The sequence below is a fragment of the Capsella rubella genome, unplaced genomic scaffold (assembly GCF_000375325.1).
Source record: "Capsella rubella cultivar Monte Gargano unplaced genomic scaffold, Caprub1_0 scaffold_4, whole genome shotgun sequence".
Taxonomy (NCBI): Eukaryota; Viridiplantae; Streptophyta; class Magnoliopsida; order Brassicales; family Brassicaceae; genus Capsella; species Capsella rubella.
In genome coordinates, this window is record NW_006238920.1 from 6,463,302 (window position 1) to 6,484,694 (window position 21,393).

A 21,393-nucleotide genomic window follows, 5' to 3' on the forward strand; every position below is an offset into this window, starting at 1 on the left:
AGATTTTTTTTCAAGTTCATACGTTTTTGTAAATCTCTGTAGAAGCTTTTGTTCCAGCTCAATCATTGTTTGAACTCCATCCCCTTTTGATCTCTCATTCAATCTTTGAACTTCTTACTTTTCACCTAATTAGTTTCTCAACAATTGTGTTTAGCCTCAATACTTTTAAACTAAACAAGATATACCCATTTAGATATTGGGCCTTGACTAACATAAAATGGCCCAAAAACCTTTTCGTTTTTTCATTCTTCTTCTTTCGACGACAAAGGCTTGACTCTTCTTCTCTCTTTGTTGCAGTCTCTTGTCACCTTCATCACTTCTCCACTCTTCTCTAGTTCTACAAAAATTTCTGTCTAGCTTTTTTAAATGTCTACAGGACACAATGACTAGTTCTCAACTAAACCTCTTTCCCATTCAAATACTCTGGACATGTTGAAACTTTCACCATGCAATAACAGTGGCGTTTCTGCTCCAAACATATCAGAGAATATCAGCAAAAGCTCGTGGCACGCATAGAGTTCAGAAATCTTTTTCGGATCTGTGGCTGAATCTGAATGATCCTTCCACGCCTGATGATATGACCTATGGAGTAGGATTCAGGTTAAGGTTTGGAGTAATAAACAATGCAAAGCTTTGTAATGATGAAACAACACAATATAAAAATTAATCGTTTACCATCTCCAGACCGGAGTAGCCTCAGGAGGACTACTAATTCTAGAACACAAAGATTTGATGAGCTCCAATCGTTTACCTTCTGACTCGGTACCTACGCAGAAAAAGAGAGTAAAGTTTCAATCTTTTTAGATTGTAGACTGTTGATTTGGCTGAAACATGCAGCTTCACGTCTAAACAAAACCTGTATAAAATTCTATAGTTCCAGCAGATATAATTCTAATGATCTCTCCAACCAACCTGAAAATTCTCAAGTAATCCTGGAAACCAGAGTAGAGTTGTTCAAGTCAGGGAAAGAAAAATATTGCATACCTGTAGCCTGGAGGCCGTTGCGAAGAACCATGAGAGAAAGTGCAAATACAACAGAGGGAAGAAGCACCCTGTAGTTCTTAGACAGAAGATGTTTTTGGAGATACACGATTACTTCCCCTATTATGTGCTCCGAATTTGTCATGCTGCCTTTGAGATTCCTTTTCTTGAAGTATTCTAACAATTTTGTTGGCAACGTTTCTGCCTTTGTTTCACTCAAGACTATCTGTTCCGAATCATTGGCTTCAGCGTAAAGCTTCCCAAGTATCACTGAAGCCAACAGCCACCGTAGAAACTTTGCTACATTAGTCTCTTCAGTGTGTGTTTTAGTATCTTGATGAGACTCACTAAGATTAGATCCCTTCTTAAGGTCACTCTTCATGGCTGTGGAGGATCCCCACAAAAGAAACCTTCTCAGCCTGTCCACGTCCTGAGAAGATATTGTATGATACAGAAAACTTATTAAACTGTTTCAATAGTCAAAGAAAGAGAGAGAATGAGGGGAAGAGAGATACCATACCATGCATATAATCTCAACTTGCGGAGTGCTCATTAATATAGTATCAAGCCTACGCTCTGCACTAGCTTCGAGTTGAGGAGAATCGCAATTAGCAGCAGCCTCAAAGAGTTGGAATATCCCCTCCATGGTAATGGTGAAATGTGGCTGGTACTTTTTTCGTTTCTGTGATATCTTTAGAGTAGCAGATAGTATCTGCAAAATCAAATCAACTGAAGTACTATTTTCTTGCATGGATACTAATCCACTACCTAAAAGTGTGTATAAACGAGATGAGATTTCCATTAGCCCGTCGAAGGCAGAACTTTGCGACCACTCTGTCTCATTTCTGGAGTGGAGTGCATCAGTTATGACCTGATACACAACGAAAGAAAATTCAATTAACAAATGCAATATTCAACACAAGGACTCTTGATGCGAATCAGACAAAGAAATATGGTTGATTATTGAGGAGTTGATTCAATTTTGCTTTCATCATCATTTGCAAAAATGTATCTATATTCTTAATCAGTGTGCATGTTTGACCATGACTAATACTGTACACACCTCCAAGACAAGTAAGAAGCGCGAGCCTTCATCGCTAGTTAGCTTTAAAGTAAACATCGAGATAAATGATGAGCACCATGACAACAGACCGCATTTTTCAACTAGATGTCTGGCCATCTTATGGAATTTGACAGACTTTCTCACTACCTGAAAAGTGAAAGAAAGATGGATTTTGTTGTGTTGGTTTACGAGCTCAAAGGTTAAGTACAGATACCCCCATTATGCAGAACGAGCAAAATATATTCTCAGAATTAAACTTATATTATAAATAATGAAGACACTACTGCATATAGGTGCAAGATAAACACTAAGTGGCACTAAGGAAAGAAAGTATCACCTGCAGGATTAGTCCTTTAGTTTCATCATCAGCATGAGGAGATGAGAAAAAACCCATCACTGTCTTAAGGATGGAGTTTCTAAAGTAAATTTGAGCATCGTCTTCTGATTCCAAGCCTACACACACTAGGCGAAGTACCCAAAGCCTCTGTGATCTAAAGCGAAAAGTGCTACTCCCGAAAAAATCATGAAACAAAGGTATTTCCTAGCAAAGAGGAAAATCAAAAACAGTTTAAATGCTGGGAAATAAAGGTTTAAAGACAAGAGTTTTACAGTTTTCAGAGAATAAGTACCCTCAGCTTCGGTGTAGATGAGCTATTCAAAAGTTTAATTATGGGAACATAATGTTCTTGAGAAGAATCTCGCAATATCAGAGATGCCTCAGCGGCAAAAACAGCATTAACAGTTGGGATTCTTTGCCATTGTTCCTTAACTCCGTTTTGCACATACATCAGTAGAAACCTAAGCACCGTTACATGCGTATTCTCCCTACAACTCTACATCAAAAAAGAGTTAGCTAAACAAAGAAATTCCCACATGAGACCAATTAGTTAAAGAAGCAAATTTGACCTATGAGACCAATTAGGCTTACAACCAATAACTCCAACAAAATAAATACTTTTGCTAGCATAAATTACTGAAAGTGCCATTTACTACTAAAGAAATGATAATATCTAAAGATTTTGAGGAGAACTTTAGTAGACAGTAAAAACAGACCAGGCATACAGGTAAGTTAAAACATAAAATAACTATTACCTCAAGGACATCCACAAATATCTCTAGAGTTTCATAGCCGAGTTTTCTCATCCCAAGATCTGCTGAAGACATGCTCGCAAACGCAACTGCAAGCAATCCTAACCTGGCGAACTCCACAGGTTCAATGTACCCCATGGACAGTGAGTAAACCGAGAATCGCAGGATGAAAACCGGATCATATCGTTCAATACCAGGTGAGAATTTCTACACAGGGAGGAGGGATTAGTTTGAAAATGCAAGTACAAGGAATTTTTAACTGAAAGTTAAAATAAAAGAGGCGGGTACCTCGCTTATTGGATCATCATACAGGTAACAATTATCTGATGCCTCTGCAGTTCGTTCATAAGGAAAATACAAAACAGTTTGAGCACATATTTTGGGATCAACACAAAGATTCTCTTTGAAAAGACTTGGCCGGAGATCTTCCACTAAATCAGTAGCACCACCATCGGATGCATCTGGAGAGAAACACAGTCCCTCTCTTATTTTCAAGGCAGCTTTACCCCACAAATAATCTTCAGAATCATTCAGCGTGTGCTCACCAACAATCAACTTGATATCCTGCATCAGCTTGTAGATCTCCAAGTCGATTTCGCTCAGGGTTGCACCATAAGAACACAAAAGAATAAAGTGCAGCTCTTTCAAATGGATTCCTGAATCTTTTCCACATTTTGAGAGCAATACTCTGAGAATTTTGAGAATTTCGAAGTGCTTCAAATAGTTAGGTGCTTCGAGACAACAATATCCAGTTCTGACAGAAACTGGATTTGGAATGATAAGATGTTCTAGAATGCTGGATACAGGCCTGAGTTCTTCACCAGTATGTGAGGATGACATGGATAGAGAACTGATAGTCTGTGTAAACTGAGAGTGAGATACTAAAAGCTGGAGATATGGTGCATACGAGTACTTTCCTCTAGACAATAAGGAGAAAATTTCCCTCAGTATCTTCAATGTCTTCGAGTCCTCAAATCTATACCGAAGAACTGAGTTCATCAGCCTCTCCAGGAAAGGAAGAGAAGCCAAGTGACAAAGCTCCTCACACATGCCTTCCAAAAACATTAAAATACTTCTCAAAATGAAGTTTTCAAGGCTTTTCCACAGGAACCAACATTTATCTTGTTTCCCTTTAAAAGAATCATCAGAACTCTTAACAACACATTCCCAACTATTTACTAAAGCATTTATTAATGGCTGTAATAAACTCTCTCTGTCGGATCCCACTTCTGGAGAACTTTCCTTAGGAAACAAACAGATCCTCGAAAGTTCTACTTTTGCAATGATACGGATAGCAACATTAAATTTTTGGTCTATTGACAGAACGTCCACTTCTTTTATGTGGGCATCCAACATCTCTTTACCAGCACTGTTGTGAGGAAACAGGGAACCGAATAACTTCAAGAGAAGGTCTGTTTTAGTTGAACTTTCAATCAAGGCAAAGTGATACTGAAACATACGTACTGCCTTCCCAAGAAGACTCGCATTGAACATAGTTTCGATATCCTCAGATGTTGACAGAAGAATGTCTTCATACTTCTCTTCAAAGATGCACCCCGATAAAAACTTTGGCCACTGAAGAAAACCTTTGATTAGTATATTTGAATAAACTGAAGTTATATCCAAACATCTACTACGCGGCTTCTCGAGTTTTGCAAAAACTGATGCTAGATATGATAGCACAGCAGGCAGAAGCATGATAAACTGAACATCTGTAAGCGCGGAAGAGTCATCCTGTTTCTTACTTAGATTACTAAGGAAAAAGTGTCCAAAGATTGACAGATGTAAGGGACTAGACTCTACAAGATAGAAAAGTATCTTGGCTTTGGTCATGCTTAGCTGGTTACAGCAATTGGTAATTAAGGCTATAGGAGTTCTCCCAACAATCTGTGACATTATCAGCGTCAACGGGTGAACATTGCAGTGTTGATTATGTTTCCCCATGAAAATGCCACCCACAACTTTCAGCAAACAAATATCTGCTGAAACCAAACCAAAAGAGGTAGAGAACCTGCATGCCATGCTATAGACTTCCTCAATGATTTTACTGTCATAATTTTTTTCGTCTAGTTCCCACAGCAAATCATATACAGCTCGCTCAGCAGCCGGCTGGAGTGAATACAATGTAAGCATGTCCAAAGCTCCACCAGCAATATCCATTCCCATACTGAGAATCATACTCGAATATGGGCTAGTCATTTCTTCCTCGTCAATTTTACTCATTGTGGAACGGACAAGAGATAAAAGTTTAAAAGGTGATATAAATCTCAACAACGCATGAATTAGTTTTGATGGTTGGAGAAGCGGGGCGTAACTTTGAGAGCCAACACAAAGCTCAAACTTGTCACTGAATAGTAAGAGAAGCCTTTCGACGAAGTCCTTAAAAGCCATAACTGACTTGTATTCCCTGAGGTCCCCTTTCTGCACAATGTGTCTCTCATTTAACAAAACGTTTTCACAAGTAGAAGCCAATAGATCAACGATGTGTTGATCTATTTCACTAATAACTAGCCTCCCCATTGTCAGTGACGTTTCTGAAAATATTTCAGGATTCTGCGCTCGAGGTAATGTTTCACAATCCAAGGGACTCTCCAACAGTGCCATCACAACTGGGTGGCAAAGAACTGTCTGAGGCACTTGATGCTTCCAGTTATCTGAAGAAGATGTAGAAACAAGATCCCGCTCTGATACTTGAGAGAACATGTGCTTAATGAGACGTAAGCAGATCTCAGATTGTTGACAGAGTACCGAAGTTGGTTGAACCTTGTACGATGATCGTATTTGGAAGAGCCAGAATAGTATTAACCGGATATCTGATTCAATACTGTCACTTTTAGGTTGAGAAACTTCTAGCAGCAGTAGCTCTGTTAATCTTGGAAACTCTGGTAAGGAAGATATATCCATGCTCATAATTTCGTTAAGTAAAATTGGAAAAGGAGTCTGCTCTAAGAACATGTAGAATGCAAAAGATTCAAAATCAATCATACTATCTACTGTTCCTTCACCGAGATTCCTTGATACAGCAAGTTCCAAACCTCGCACAAATAAGTCAGGTGATTGCTTTGAAAGGGTTCCAAGGAAGTTTTCCTCTAAAAAGAGTATGGACAGTAAAAATGAGAATGGTGTCCCGTAGAGATCCCAAGAAACAACCATCACAGAAGCAAAATCCTTCAAAACTGATTCAGGCGTTGCACATATCAATGCAGAAGAAAAGGCATTAACGACTCCTGCAACTTCATCCGGAGAAATACTTCTCATTAGTCGTTTTGTCTCATCAAGAGTCGCAGCAAAACAAGTGTCTGCAAGTCGATCAGTTGTCCTTCCGGAATGCAAGATAAACGGTTTATTATCTGACAAAGATTGTGTAAAATTCAGCAACACTCTCAATGGCCACCATTCACATAAAGAATCCTTAGATCCATCCACCACCGCAGACAAAACTGACTGAACCAAACATGAGAGTGGTCTGGAATCTACCTACAATATTCAATTTACAGAAAAGCTATTGGCATCATAAGCAATTTAAACGAGAATATAAACATATCGGATGGTAAGAATTATAAATACATATATGAAATATGCGGAAGTATGGACCTGAGTTTGCAAAAGATATTTCAATGTGCTGCAGACGTACAGAGATATTGCTGACTTCTCGGGTAAAGAATGTGCTTTAGATTCAGAACTTAGTAGCTTCACACAGTTCTGCAGAATACATTCAACTAGGGGGCTAAAACCAATTGATACACCTGCAACAAATACAGAAAAGATACACCAGTCAATATATTCCTATAGGCTAAAAACAAAGACCATACATCTTTGTGACGACAATAAAACTGCAACTCATAATCTAAAACAAAAACGGAAAATAATGTATAACTAAACAAACATATATAGGAGCGCACTGTATTATACGTCTCAGAGGATAAACAGAAGCAAAAAGAGTACACAGGTGCAATCTATACCAACCAATTGATTTGAGGGCACAAAATACCAATACCATTTGAATGGGAGAAGGAGCTTCTGACAATGTTCCATTGCGTGACTAAATGATTTCCAACAGTTGTAACAGCATCACATAAAAAGGAGATGACAACTGATGATATGCTCTGAACTTTAAGAGGTTGTTTAATCTTTCCAACACTTGGTAGAAACCGGAACCATGCCTCAATTTCACTTGCATTTACGTCAAATGCACCGGTGCGGCTCATAGATACTCGTGCTAAATTATATGATAGAACTTTCACCTCGTCGTGCTCTGAAAAAAGAAACAATTTTATAAATAAATCCAAATGCTTGCACATAAGTGGTGGCATTTTTCTAGGAACTCTCTCAGATTGAGACTTTGGCCTCCAACTGATGTACTCATTCAGTAAAGACAACAGAGCTCTCTGCAATTCAGCTGGCAAACTTGAAGAACTGCTCAGATATTTCATGAAGACACTAAACAACCCATCAGGCACATTAGGCATAGAACGCTGCAAAGATGAATAACATGTAGTCGTCAAGAACAGATGAGTAATGTCCAAGCCTACTACAATTGCCTAGACATAAACAATAATATAATAAACGAAATCAAATTGACAAAAGAAACAAACAATTTGGACCAAAACTGGGCAAGCAAAGCAAAACCATTTGCTCGAAAATCAAACTACAGTGCAAAACAATAAGAAACCCTGGTATTATTAAATATCAATGGAGTAAAAAACTGTAATGTGTTTTTATATATCAACAACAATACAAGAAAAGTAATAATGTGAAAGATCAACGTACCACATAAATCCCGAGGGCATCCAGGAGCTTTATGTGAAAGAACATCTTTGCTTCATCCGGAGAAAAAAACTCTGAAGCCCAAATTTCTGAAACAATCCCAAGATATTCGTTCTCAGCATCTGCCTGATCTTTCATCTGAGCATCCCCAGTATCCTCTTCTAAAAGGATACTTTTATCAGAACCTATCCCACCAATGACAATATCACCAGCCTCTTCTTCCAAAACATCCTTCTCAGATCTCTTAAAGCGCTTTTTTCTATCTACTAATCCACTATCCAACACAAATTTTCTCTTCAAAGGCAGTTTTTGAGAAAGGCTAGAATGGCCCATAGACTCCTGTAGTACGGTCAATAACACCTGGAAATCTGGAAAAAAGCTTATCACTTCACTTATGACATCATGCTCAAGAGAAGCCTGAATTTGGTCAACAGAGCAGCTATGAGAGGAGTAAAGTTTCAAAGCGGTAATGAAAGAATCCCAGAGCCTCAATGTCTCCCAGAGAAATCTCAAAGTCCCATGTTTCACAAGTAAATTAGTATGGAGCATCCCTCTAGTGATCAACGACCGGCTAACTGGTCGGGGGCATATGCATTTCATGATAGTATGGACCTCTGAAAAACCAGAAGGTGTAGCAAGTTGAACTGGGTTGAGAAAGTCAAAAGAACATGAATTTCTTACTGACGATACCAAATCTGCTGCCAGGGAAATAGAAGAAACCCTACAATGACTTCAGTTACTATGCAGAAAGAATGAAAAATAAAAACAAAGACAGATAAAATCTGGTACTCTGAAGAAGACTAACCAGGAAGGTGATGCAAAATTTTCCACATTGTATGGAAATCCTTCCAAGAAAGCAGAAGCTAAAGACGGTCTAACCCTAACAATGGCTAAAAGCAAATCCCTGTGATAACCAATTTCTGAAGCTTTCAAGCTCTTCATGAGCATTAGAAGTCGTTCTACATTTCCTTTTCTCTCTGCATCTGGCATCAATCCATTAGAGGGGTCTGTACAAACTTTAACAAGAACATCATAAGCCAACTCATTCACGATCCCACCATCCTCTCTTTCTGAAATGATAACTAGCTGGTTTAGTGTACTATGTCCAAAGAGAGCACTCATTAGCGCAGGACTAATCGATGAATCTTCAACAAGGATCTTGTCCTTCAAGATAGACAAGACAGAAGCCACAGTGTCTTCATCATCATCCGCAAGGCTTTGTAGGAGCTTAGAATACATTTCCTTCTGCTCTAAGATAGACTTTAACAATGTAGGCTTCCCAACTTGAAGGAATGATATAGCAAATTCAACAAACTCCCGCCTTGGTTTTTTCTTTGCATGTTTAGCGAAACCCTGAAAATCAAATTTCCTAGCCATTTGTGATGCCATGCGTGGACCACGTCTAACGATAGAGGCCAACAGTGAGAGTGCTCCACACTGTTGTTTTCGCTCTTTGCTGTTCGATAATGCTTTGTATACATCATCCAGTTTTTCTTCAATAAGTAAACAGCCAAACTGGTCAACAGCTCTTCCAATATCAGTTGATCTACATCTTCCCTCCGGGTGACTCAAAATTGTCTGGATAAGCGAGAATATATAGGAAATCCCTTGATTTCCATGTCGAAGCTTCCATGCCTCCAGAAGCTCAGCAAAGTTGGGTGAGCTCTGGAAATAAAGACGCAACAAATCGCCACCAGTTTCTCCCTTTAGTAACTTAACAAATTCTTTTGCAGCATCAGAGCAAAGCTTAATCTCAGGTAAGCAAATATTATGCAACAATTCCCTAAGTTTAGCTTCAGGGGATGGTCTGAAAACCATCACAGGGTGCTCCGGGAAAAACTCATTATCTCCATCAGAATTCAGAAACACAGCAGAACGTTACTTTAACCTCCTCACTTACTGGTATCTACGTGAGTCTTTCCTCACATAAACAAGATATATAATTGCAATGCAAAATACCTTCCTCAACGCCGATACTGGATTCAAAATACTCTTGCTGCTCCAAGTCTTTCTTTGCTCGCTCTGCCTCGGCCAGTGTTTTCAACGTGTCTGAGTTATGATGCTCTGCAAGAGCTTCCTGGTAAGTCTCAACCACAGGTCCATCGTCATTTGAGCATCTAGCAAGCTTCCTCAGAGCAGTTCCTTTCCTAGTCGAAGCTTTAGCTACCATCCTGCAATTAGACCTCAAGATTTTGTCCACCTCAAGATCTCTATTCCCTCCATCCATTATCATTCCTGAAACTAATAGGACAAAATTATTCAATGCAGCCCACATTGTCACGTTGAGAATCAAAGCTAACCAAAAGACTAAATAAATCTTTAAGCTAAGGAATAATCAAGTTCATTCATCAGCTAGAAAGTAACAAAATTGACATAGATATTCCACCAATTAACCAAGGTTTTTTTTTGTTTTTTTTTGGGTAGGAAAGTCAAACAGAAAGTTTCTAAACCAGTCTGCACAGTTCAAAATCTTATCTCGTACCTTGATCTTCAACGTCTGATGTTGATTCCGCTATTAAAGGAATACTACGAGAGCTTCCTCTTCTCTCCTCTCCTCACAGGGGTTTAGGACAAGAAGTCAGCTACTTTGTGTGTGTCGGGGCTAAAAAAGTAGGTCATATGATATGAACAAGAACCATTAGCAAAGAAAATTTCAAAGGCATAAACTTTACAACAACAACCACAACTACATTATCAATTAAAGCTGCAAAAGAAATCATTAAAAAACTGAGGTCTAAGCTGCAGATGATGGTCTAAGAGCAAAAAGCATCAAACACTCACGGACCAGTGTCACAAAACCAACACAAACCATTGCAAAATCAACAAAGAACCAGAATTTTATTTTGTTGTCATAGAAAAAGCAGGTGAAAAGAACTCAAAGTTGAAGCTCAGGTTTCGTTTCCTACTTGTGTGTAATCTAGAGTCTAGAGTCTAGCCGAAAGGTTCTCACTTTACCAAAGAATCAAACTTTATCAAAGACTCTTTTCATTCTAATCCCACCCTTGATCAAAAAAACCAAAGTTGAGTATAACAAAAAAAAAATACAATGACCCAATTGGCTCGTAACAAAGTTTTGGTTTGCAGAACTTGTAGTTGGCAAAACATGTTAAATAACACCCCAAATAAACTAAGAGTTCGGACAAAGATGATTCAATCTTTACCTGTCAGAGTTTATTTGGAATCGAGTGTTTGATTTTGTTAGCGGAGGTCGAAGAATCGAGTGGCGCTTTGGCGGAGGTTAAATACAAAAGAAGAATCGTCATATGAAACGATGTCGTTTCTACTATATGCCGAAATCGAGTGTTTGATGTCGGAATCGAGTGTCGTGTTTTTGTTGACGAGCGGCGGAGGTCGAATACAAAAGAATGAATTGTGATGTGAAACGGTGTCGTTTAATTGATATTATTGAAAACCTTTTTTTCTTTTTTTTGGACAAAACTATTAAAAACCTTTATTTTCTTTTATTTTAAATGAAAACCAGAATTATTTCGGTAGTATTCCTTTAATAAAACTTAAATAAAAAATATACATATAGCTATAAAAGCGAAAAAATAATAATGAGAATTAGTGAGATGTTCATACTTATATTAAATTTTTGTTACCCATTTTATTATTTTTCCTAATATGTAAAATGAAAAATTTTAATCAAAATAAAAAATATATGGAAAGCGGTTCCGAGATTATTCCATATCTTTACAAGTTCGAATTACCTTTAAAATTGGAAAAATATTTTAATATTACTATAATTAATGCAAAATTATAAAGATCCATGTATACTTAGAAATTATATTTTTATGAATGCAACTTTTTACGAGTTGGTCTGTCAAAATATACAATGTGAATGTTTATTTTTCTATGAATGCAATTTCTTACAGGTTAGTCTAATAGACTATTTAAGGTGAGTGTGTATTTTTTATAAAAAAAACAAATTATTTTACAAATGTAGTCTTTTATGGGTTGACGTCGAAACACACATTATGAGTGTGTAATTTGATAAAAATATGAAGGAGATATGTATTATTTGGGATTCAATATGAAAAAAAAAACTCATTAGCAAATATCTAACTCATTATGTGCCTATTTTGTTATCAATTGTCAAATCTGATTTCCACGATCTGCATAATCCCTAAGTAACAAAAGATCTGCATAATCCCCAAGTAACAAATAATTTGCAGCCAATGGGTTGCAACTGTACTCAAACAAAGTCACCATGGTTCCAAAATATCCAAGAATTGAAAATTGTCAAATTTGTGTCTATTAAAATTTTATTCTACTCTAATACAAATTCTATTATATTCTTTTAAAAATAATAAAAATATAATTATTAGAATTGAAAAGATAGTACAATAAATGAAAATCTGTAATTTATCTCTTTATTCCATTCATATAGATTCTAGTAAATTCTTTAGTCTAATACCCCATCCTAAATATTTACTGAAATTGTGTTTCTAAAGTTATGATGCAACTGTAAACGAGTCTTCTATAATACATAACAATTAAAACTAAACTATTTCATAACAATTATAATTAATATTTACAAAAAATTAAATTATATTTTTATTGGTGTGATGATAACACAATACTCTTATGTTTATAAACAAAAGGTCTCATAACGTTAAAAATTCAATTTTGTAAACATAATTTTTTTTAAAGAAACTAGTAGTTGCGACTACAAAATGAAAGTTATATCGTTGATTGCTATTGCTGATGGCTATTGCTAGCAACTGCGAAACTAACGTGGTCCATGCATGTATAATCATATTCATTTTCTTAAAGTCATACAAAGTCACCTCATATTTTCTACAATATTAGACCAACTTATGTGTTCATATTAAATAGTTTTCTTTTATAGGTTTAGCTATGATAAGATAATTCGTAATTCATTTGCTTATCATAGATGAAAATTTGAACCACTCTTTTGACCTTTCTTACGAAAATTCTCTTATATAACTTCTTTCTTATTTTTGTCAAACATCTTCTATATATATTACTTCATGTTTCATGTGTCTATATAAATTGGTTTCACATTGTTTACATGCAAGTTTGATTTTCTTATTTTGGTTTTCCCATAGAGTAAAGTCGTTGAGAAATTGTATGCATGCATGCAAAAAAATCGGTTTTCTTGGTTTGGAGAATTAAACCGAGATCCAAGACACTACCTCTACGTTTTATTACCTCTCGATATCTTTCTGTTTCTTGTCTTACGAAATCGAGCATTCTCGAACACAAATACAAAAAGTCAATATTTAATATAACTATAACTCTTTATTTAATAATGTGATGTACATTTTGTAAGACTTTTTGCTTCGTGCATTTAAAGATTCTGATAACCAAACCAAGCGATATGAAACGTACACGTAGTGCTTCGTAAACTATATGTAGTGTATGTGTTCATTAATGTGCACTTACATAAACTAAATGTGAGTCATTTAATTTCAGATCCAGTAATATGTACTATATGTTAGTTTTAGGAATTTAAAAGTGAAATTTTAGTGTAAAAACGAGATCTCTTTTTGTGTTCTGTCCTATTTTTTTTTTTATCGAACCAAATTATACAGTCCGTGAAATGCTTTGCCATATTATGAACTTGGTCGACATACGTTCACACAAAAATTGTCTTTTGACAAACTGAATAAACAATGAATGTGAATAAATCTTTGCGAATCCAAGAAAAAAATCTATACGAAAGAGAGTTTGAGAACAAAATAACGTTGAAAAGGAAACGAAAACATGTTTTCAACAAGAGTCAAACATGTTGTCTCAATCAGCATTAAACCACCAAGAGGAAAAAAAATGTGACGATTAGGCTGACATATCTAGCTAGTCCTAATATGCTCTTATATAATCATACTACTATATATACTTCTATTTGAAACCAAGTTGTATTCAACAAAACAATTAAAACTCCAATCATCACCTCTCTCTCTCTCTCTCCCTCTCTCAAAACCAAAGATGGATAAGTTATCTATCCAATGCTTTTTTATCTTCTTAGTTCTCACCAGCTTCGTCACTACCGTCTCGTGTTTGAGTGCTACAACAGATTCAAGAGAAGTTGGTAAGCCGTCACACAAGTGACCGATCTTGGTTCTTTTTTTATGTTCATATATACTTACATTTTGTTACATTTTGAGAACTAATAGATCATGTATATGAATGTAGAGAATGAAAGGGAGTTCAGCTACGAGCAGAACAAAGAGAACGGGCCATCGAAATGGGGAAAGATAAAACCGGAATGGGCAATGTGCGGGAAAGGAGATTTGCAATCACCAATTGATCTTACTAACAAAAGAGTTACCATTGTTACTCATTTCCAAAAGCTTACTAAAGATTACAAACCTTGCAACGCCACTCTCATTAATAGAGGCCATGACATGATGGTATATTACTCAAATTCTAATTATATGTATACACATTCCTTATTTATAAGTTTCAAAATTCTATATATGTATACTCATAATTACTTATTTTTTTGTCGCAGCTGAGATTTGAAGGAGAAGGGCCAGGAAGTTTTATGGTAAATGGAACTGATGAATATAAACTTCTACAGCTTCATTGGCACTCTCCTTCAGAACATACTATAAATGGAAGAAGGTGTGCAACATCTAATTAACATCTCATAAATTTTACGTTAAACGACTAAATATGAAAAATAAAACTATAGTATAGATCAAATATATATGCTTAGTACACATGTACAACAGAGGAGGGGGGGGGGGGAACATACATGCATGTAAAATATTAAGTTTATGATTGCATTATAAGAAGAGTTGTTTTCCATTGTTAGTACTTAGTACATATCAAGACTTTAATTGAAGCTTTTTGCAATTAAAAAAATGGTTGATGCTATTTATCAAAAAAATGTTGTTATCCTTACTTATATATATAGTACACATCAAAACTTTAGTTGACACTTACAATTATTAATTTTGGATGATAAATAATTTTCTTATTGTATAAATATATTAAAATCCTTAGAAGGCAAGAGTTTTTTTTCTGAAAAAAATATGTAATCTTAGTGTTTGTAAACTAAAAGTTTTTTTTTTCATAAATGGCAGGTTTGCTCTTGAGCTTCACTTAGTTCATGAAAACATTAACGGAAGCTTGGCTGTAGTGACAGTGCTCTACAAAATTGGAAGGCCAGACTCTTTTCTTAGATCGGTATATAAAACTCAAGAATTTTTGATTAATTAAGCTTTTAATTAATTTTCGTATTAATTAATGCATAATTATTGTAACCAATCTTTATTTTTGTTTTTGGTTAGCTGGAAAAGAAACTGTCGGTGATCACAGATCAAAGTGAAGCAAAGAAAAATGTAGAAATGATTGACCCAAAGAGTATTAAGATTGGGAGCAGAAAGTATTATAGATATCTTGGATCACTCACCACTCCTCCTTGTACACAAAATGTCATTTGGACCATCGTTAGAAAGGTTTTACTCATCTTCTTGTTTCTTGGTTTTTTTACTTAAAAACATAACATTAACAAAATCATATACCAAGTGCAAATACTACGAATGATGCATTCATCTACGAGTTATTAATTTATAGAGGTTTTACTGTATCTCTTTTATTTTTTGTGACCAATTATATTATATCCTTTCATTTATATTTATTTGTGTAATTTTTAGGTACGGACTGTGACAAGAAACCAAGTGAGATTACTCCGAGTGGCTGTTCACGATGTAAATTTATTTAAATTATAAAATTATCAAATGTTACAATTATAGACTATTTTTTATGAAATTTGTATATAATTGATTTTTTTAATTTTTTTTTGCAGAATTATGATACCAATGCTAGACCGGTTCAACCTATAAATAAGCGTGTGGTAAAGTTATTCACACCAAAAATTCGATGAATCAACGTACCAAGCTCACAAGTCATATATAAGTTTACAATACAATTTATTTCATTTTTTCCCAATTCAAATTTGTAATGTTTATTTATTATGAAATTATTGATATTTATGTTTTCTGATTAAAAATTATTCACAATCAAATGTCCCATCATCCTCTTGTATTTTTCAAATTTCTTTTAAAATTAATATTCATAATTTGACCAAGTGCTAATATCTCAATTGGTAAAAATCTCTGGCAAAAGTTTATAAGTCACCGGTTCGAGTAGCGCTTCGGACGAGACTATATAACATGCTTTGGTATCGGGCATGAGGAGATTTATGGACTTCACCCAGAAAATTATTCCAAAATAATAATAAGAATATTCATATTTTGAAGTGTGAATTTGTGTAAGTGGTAAAAGACGAAGAAGATCCTATAAATGGGTCTTAAAGTTGTAATCATATATATATTAGGCTCCAACCATTCCACTCCTTTTCGTTAGTCTTAGTTAGGGTTTAGTTTGGTTCTGTCAAAGGATCTTCATTGAGATTTGCTTTTTTTTTTTCCAGTATAAGCATAGAACATGAATATGCTTTAACGAAATAATATGCGAATGAGTTATACGACATGTATCAGAAAAATAACAGTACAAGTATATGGTTGGAAGATTCAAGATTCACAATGTTAAGATAAACAAAAACGATGTGAAAAAGAGAAACATATGTGTACCAATGGGTTATAGTGAAGGGTTATAGCGTTCATTTATGTTCTGCTATGGTTAATTTTTGAGTAGCGAAAATTACAAAATGGTGATACTTAGAATGCATAGCATAAATAATTTTAAAAACACTGTCTAAAATAAAAGCGGCAAAACTAATTAATTAGTTTTATTTTGGCCTGCTTAAATACTTAGAGAACTACTCTCATGCATACTTACTCTCTCTCGTCTCAATATAAGTTTTTTCGATTGAATTGAAAAACTTCTCTATGCATTCTCACTCCTTCGCTATAACCCATTAGTACACATATGTTTCTCACTCCTTCACTCCAAGACTAACATTCAATTCAATCAAAAAAACTTCTTCAGCTTTGGAGGATTCCTTCAAAGATACTTAGTTTTCTTAGTAATTGGAGGATTCTAGTTTTTTTATATATTGGGTTTTAGTTGTTTTGTGTGTTTCCTTATTTGAATTATAATAAAACTAGTTGATTTTGTTCTACCTAATGTTTTTCTTTAATATGTACGTTGTTCATGTTGTCGTATTTGAATAACCTCGTAATGTTTTCTTATTATTATAGGACGTTCATATTTTCTCAAATTAAAATCATTTAATGAATAAGCTTGTAAAGGATTCTAACCATAAGATATTATTAAAACCAAATAAGCTTAATTTGGGAAATTTGGCAAAGATACAATTATTTAATCTCTTCAAGTTAATGTTCCGATGTTTATTATGTCATTTGTTTTTAGCACGTAATCAAAGTTTTCCAAGGCATAAACTAGAAATTTATTGTCTTGATCTTTTATTCTCTTTTACAGTCGTTCCGACAGCAAAAACAATGGGAACGAGTGGCAAAATCAGTTTACAAATGCAAACAAAGTACGTACATGCATCTATTAATATGTATAACCCAAGCAAGTTTCAAAACTGTGACGCCAATAACAAAAGTTTTGGATAATACCATTACATCACTTGGATCACGTACGGCATTATCTTGTTTGTTAATATTTAACACTTGGCCCAATGCAATTACCGTTTCTATCTTTTTTTTTTTTTTTTTTTTTTGCTATGGTACTCTCTTAAGCAGACTTGAATCTTGATGATTCCATGATGCATCAACTAGCTAGTGATGATGAGATGAATGTATCATGCACCAAGCTAATGTCTCCTCTCTAACTTATATGCTCATACAAAAAAAAAAAAACTTATATCCTCATGTATGTAAACGATTTATTTATTGTAAATTTTTTTTGGGAAAATAATTTATTTCATAATACAAATTTTTGTGGAGATTTCTGATTTGATATGGGAAATATTTGATATGCAATCTCATTTTCGGTCCATATCGTCTGTGATATCACTTCGGTGGACGTATCATTCATCAAGATTTTATGTGTGTGTGTGTGTTTTTTTTTTTTTTGTATGATATGTATTAGAGAAGTGTTAAAAAAATTAATTACTAAAAAAATAAAAAGTGAAGAGAGAGATAATAGTCTCTTATTAGGAATAATAGCCTAATACAAACAAATGATAAACTTTGTAATAATCTTAGTGGAAACTTCCCTTAGAAATATGTGTATAACCATAATCACAATACTAACATTTATACAACATTTCGAAATACACACAAGTAATAATACTCAAAAGAAGAGAGTGATGATTTGGTAATTTGGATTGAGAGTGTGTACAAGGAAGGCCAAGTTGGGTTTTGGTTACTTTCCTCGTAAGTCGAACAAAAAATATTCGTGTGTCGGTAGAAGGTAACGAGATGAAGCCACGTGTAAGATCGTGTAGCATATAAGAAGAAGTGTTTTGATCGATCTTTGTCGTCGTGAAAACCCAAAGGACCCACACCGCACCGACGACTGATCAATCTAAAAATAAGCTCTTAAGGCTGTTCTGTTCCAATTCCATTGTCCTATCTTCTCTGGACCCCTTTGGATTTTGCATGCATCTCCTAGTGAACCCCACCATGTTTTACCTCTTGTCATTTCTTACGTTATGTCAATTGCTCTCCTTACATATATACATATTCTTCTTCTTCTAACACTCGCATCTCTAAACTCTAATCTATGTTCTTGAGTTTATTACATCTAGTTTTTGTTTTGCTCACCATGCATGCAAAGCCTTCCATGTATCTGAAAAGTTTAGTTAGAGTGATAGTCCGATTGGGTAATTGATAACGGTATATATGACCCGTATGAGTAAACCCTCTAGTGAGTTAAAATAAAATAGTAAAAATAGTAACAAGGGTAAAAAGATTTGAGATAATTTATGATTATAAGGTTTTGTACCATTATTATAAAACATGTTAGAATCCATGGATTCAAAAAAATGATACAATATTTGCTTCACTTATTAAAAAGTAATTTAAAATAAGATCACTTAAATTTATGATACAATTTAAGTGATACAATATACTCATTTTTTTGTAGTGCCAGTATTTTGGACGTCTATAGTGATCAATCATTACTAATCATAATATAATTATATTCTACTCCATTAATCAAAGAAAACATATTAACAAGTCTTATAAAAGAACAAAGAGTGTATTTAATAATAAGTCTATTCTTCGCACAAGCTACTTCCCCACTTCAGAGAACACTGAGTGGCCCATTCTTTACATATCATAGAATGTGGAGAAATATACAATATAATTAATTATATTATCAAATTTTTAAAAATATAATCTTAAATAAATAATTAAAAATATTTGATGAAAATCTTAATTAAATTAATAATTAAAAGTTTGTTTGTTAAAATCATGTGAAACATTATATATCACATAAAATCTCTTATTTTCACATAAAATCTTCATATTAAAATAATCAATTTCGATATATATTTTACAAGGGCATAAATAAAGGAGACAAAAGATTTGATATATTCATGTAGATCCATCCACACCTAGAATTCAGGAGCTATACTAAACAACTTATCACCTCGTGAATTCAGGAGCTATACTAAACTTATCACCTCGTCCCCCCCCCTATATATATATTACAACTTTAGAAGAAGCCCTAATACAATAAAGTCTCAACAATGAAGTTTCACGGCCAAAGAAGAAAGAAGAAAGTCTCAACAACAACGAAGAAACAAAACAAAACACTACCTGAAGTGATCCACGAAACACCTGATCATGTGCAAGTCATAAAGTACCCTTGTTTAACGACGATGTTGTGGGAGAGTTTGGAGAAAAAGAAACTGAATGGTGTACGTGTATTCACTCGTGGGGTTTGGTACGCGTTGTTAACTTTCTCAGTCTTTGGCTCACTCATATCCGGAAGCCAAGTTTTCTATACCCCGATATCATTTGGCGTCACGGCCTTGTTCGCAGTGATGCTAGTCAAGTGTTTGTTCTTCGACGTGGGCTATCCTGATCCAACTACAATGCCGGTACTAAAGAACATTAGATTTGTAACATCGTTGATTATATTACCGGCCATGTTTTATATCCCTTTCTATTACCCTACCATGAATGTTCTTGTTTCGGTCTTTTCGTTGCTCGCTGGAGGAGTCTCGATCTATCAACTCACTTGCACGATTGACATTGGACATGGTCTCAATATTCTCCTTCTTGCCTTTATTAATGGACTCTTAGGTATAGACTTTGCTGGTCAAGGGCATGATCCAGCCGTTGGACTTTTTCCAAGTCTCTTCTTCCAATACATTGTCTACGTTTACAATTTCGAGTTCTTAGCTGATGTAGTTTAGTTTTCTTAGTAATTGGAGGATTCTAGTTTTTTTTTTTTATATTGGGTTTTAGTTGTTTTATGTTTTCCTTATTTGAATCATAATAAAACTAGTTGATTTTGTTCTACTTGTTCATGTCGTCGTTTTTGAGTAACCTCGTAATGTTTTCTAAAATTAATAAGTTGGATTAATTTTTTTTCATTACAATTTATGGAGGTATATTTTGATTTGATTGGAAAATATTTGATATGTAATCAAATCTCATTTTCCGTCCATATCGTGTATGGTATAATTTCGGTGGACGTATCATTTATCAAGATCTTTCGTGTTTTCTATATATATCGTTTGTATTGGTGTTAAAAATATATATATATATATCGTTTGTATTAGGGGATAATAATAGCCTTATACAAACAAATTATAAACTTTGTAATAATCTTAGTGGAAAATTCCCTTAGAAATATGTGTATAACCATAATCACAAATACTAACATCTATACAAAAATGCGAAATACAAAACCAATACTCAAAAGGAGAGAGTGATGATTTGGTAATTTGGATGAGAGTGTGTACAAGGAAGGCCAAGTTGGGTTTTGGTTTCTTTCCTCGTAAGTCGAACAAAAAATATTCGTGTGTCGGTACAAGGTAATGAGATACTAGCTACTCAGACCTATAACTTCTTTCACTTAATTAGGAGAAACAAAGAGTATATATCAAGTTTTGTATTAATCTTTGATTGTTGCAAAAAGAAATTATCAGACGTAAAACTTACTTTATTGCTTGAAAATGTTTTTCTCTTTGTGTTCTTATTATGCTTGGACGATGATTAAGAAGAAAAATTATATATAGCAAATGTGGCAAAGAGTACAATTATTTCATCTCGATCAAGCTAATGTTCCGATGTTTAATATGTTATTTGTTTTAGTACGTACGTAAGTAAAGTTTTCCAAGGCATAAACTATAAATTTATTGTCTTCACTTTTTACGATTGGAACGAGTGGCGAAAATCAGTTTAAAAATGCAAACAAGGTACATGCATATATATATTAATTTGTATAACCTAAGCAAGTCTCAAAACTGTGACGCAAATAACAAACGTTTATCACTCTTCTTGACTTTGTTCTATCTAAAGTATGGTGTTATAATTTTAGACCAATGTAAAAAAGGTTTAAACAAAAATAATGATGTGGCAGATGATGTGACGTTGATATATATATATATATATATATATATATATATT

General features: G+C 34.5%; 2 protein-coding genes across 6 annotated transcripts; one reads left to right on the forward strand and one right to left on the reverse strand.

The window, feature by feature from the left end:
* Positions 1-104: 104 nt before the first annotated feature.
* LOC17890382 lies at positions 105-11,183 on the reverse strand. 5 transcript variants are annotated; one of them, XM_023784147.1, is made up of 16 exons: positions 11,062-11,183; positions 10,383-10,502; positions 9,860-10,135; positions 8,706-9,747; positions 7,904-8,621; positions 7,131-7,608; positions 6,728-6,879; positions 3,422-6,610; positions 3,137-3,340; positions 2,674-2,877; positions 2,382-2,585; positions 2,045-2,191; positions 1,502-1,852; positions 985-1,411; positions 676-766; positions 105-582 (listed from the first exon to the last, which is right to left on the reverse strand). In XM_023784147.1, exons 3-16 carry the CDS (start codon positions 10,131-10,133, stop codon positions 387-389), a joined length of 7,677 nt encoding a protein of 2,558 aa, XP_023639915.1. In that variant the 5' UTR covers positions 10,134-10,135; positions 10,383-10,502; positions 11,062-11,183; the 3' UTR covers positions 105-386. The 5 variants fall into 5 exon arrangements, with proteins under 5 accessions (XP_023639915.1, XP_023639913.1, XP_023639914.1 ...); XM_023784145.1 differs by having other exon boundaries at positions 9,860-10,141; XM_023784146.1 differs by lacking the exon at positions 11,062-11,183 and having other exon boundaries at positions 9,860-10,141; positions 10,383-10,936.
* A 2,669-nt stretch (positions 11,184-13,852) lies between these two features.
* On the forward strand, positions 13,853-15,768 carry LOC17888775 (alpha carbonic anhydrase 2). Its single transcript, XM_006294769.2, has 7 exons — positions 13,853-13,955; positions 14,060-14,277; positions 14,379-14,491; positions 14,956-15,058; positions 15,163-15,330; positions 15,529-15,582; positions 15,681-15,768. Exons 1-7 carry the CDS (start codon positions 13,853-13,855, stop codon positions 15,756-15,758), a joined length of 837 nt encoding a protein of 278 aa, XP_006294831.2. The 3' UTR covers positions 15,759-15,768.
* Positions 15,769-21,393: the final 5,625 nt, after the last annotated feature.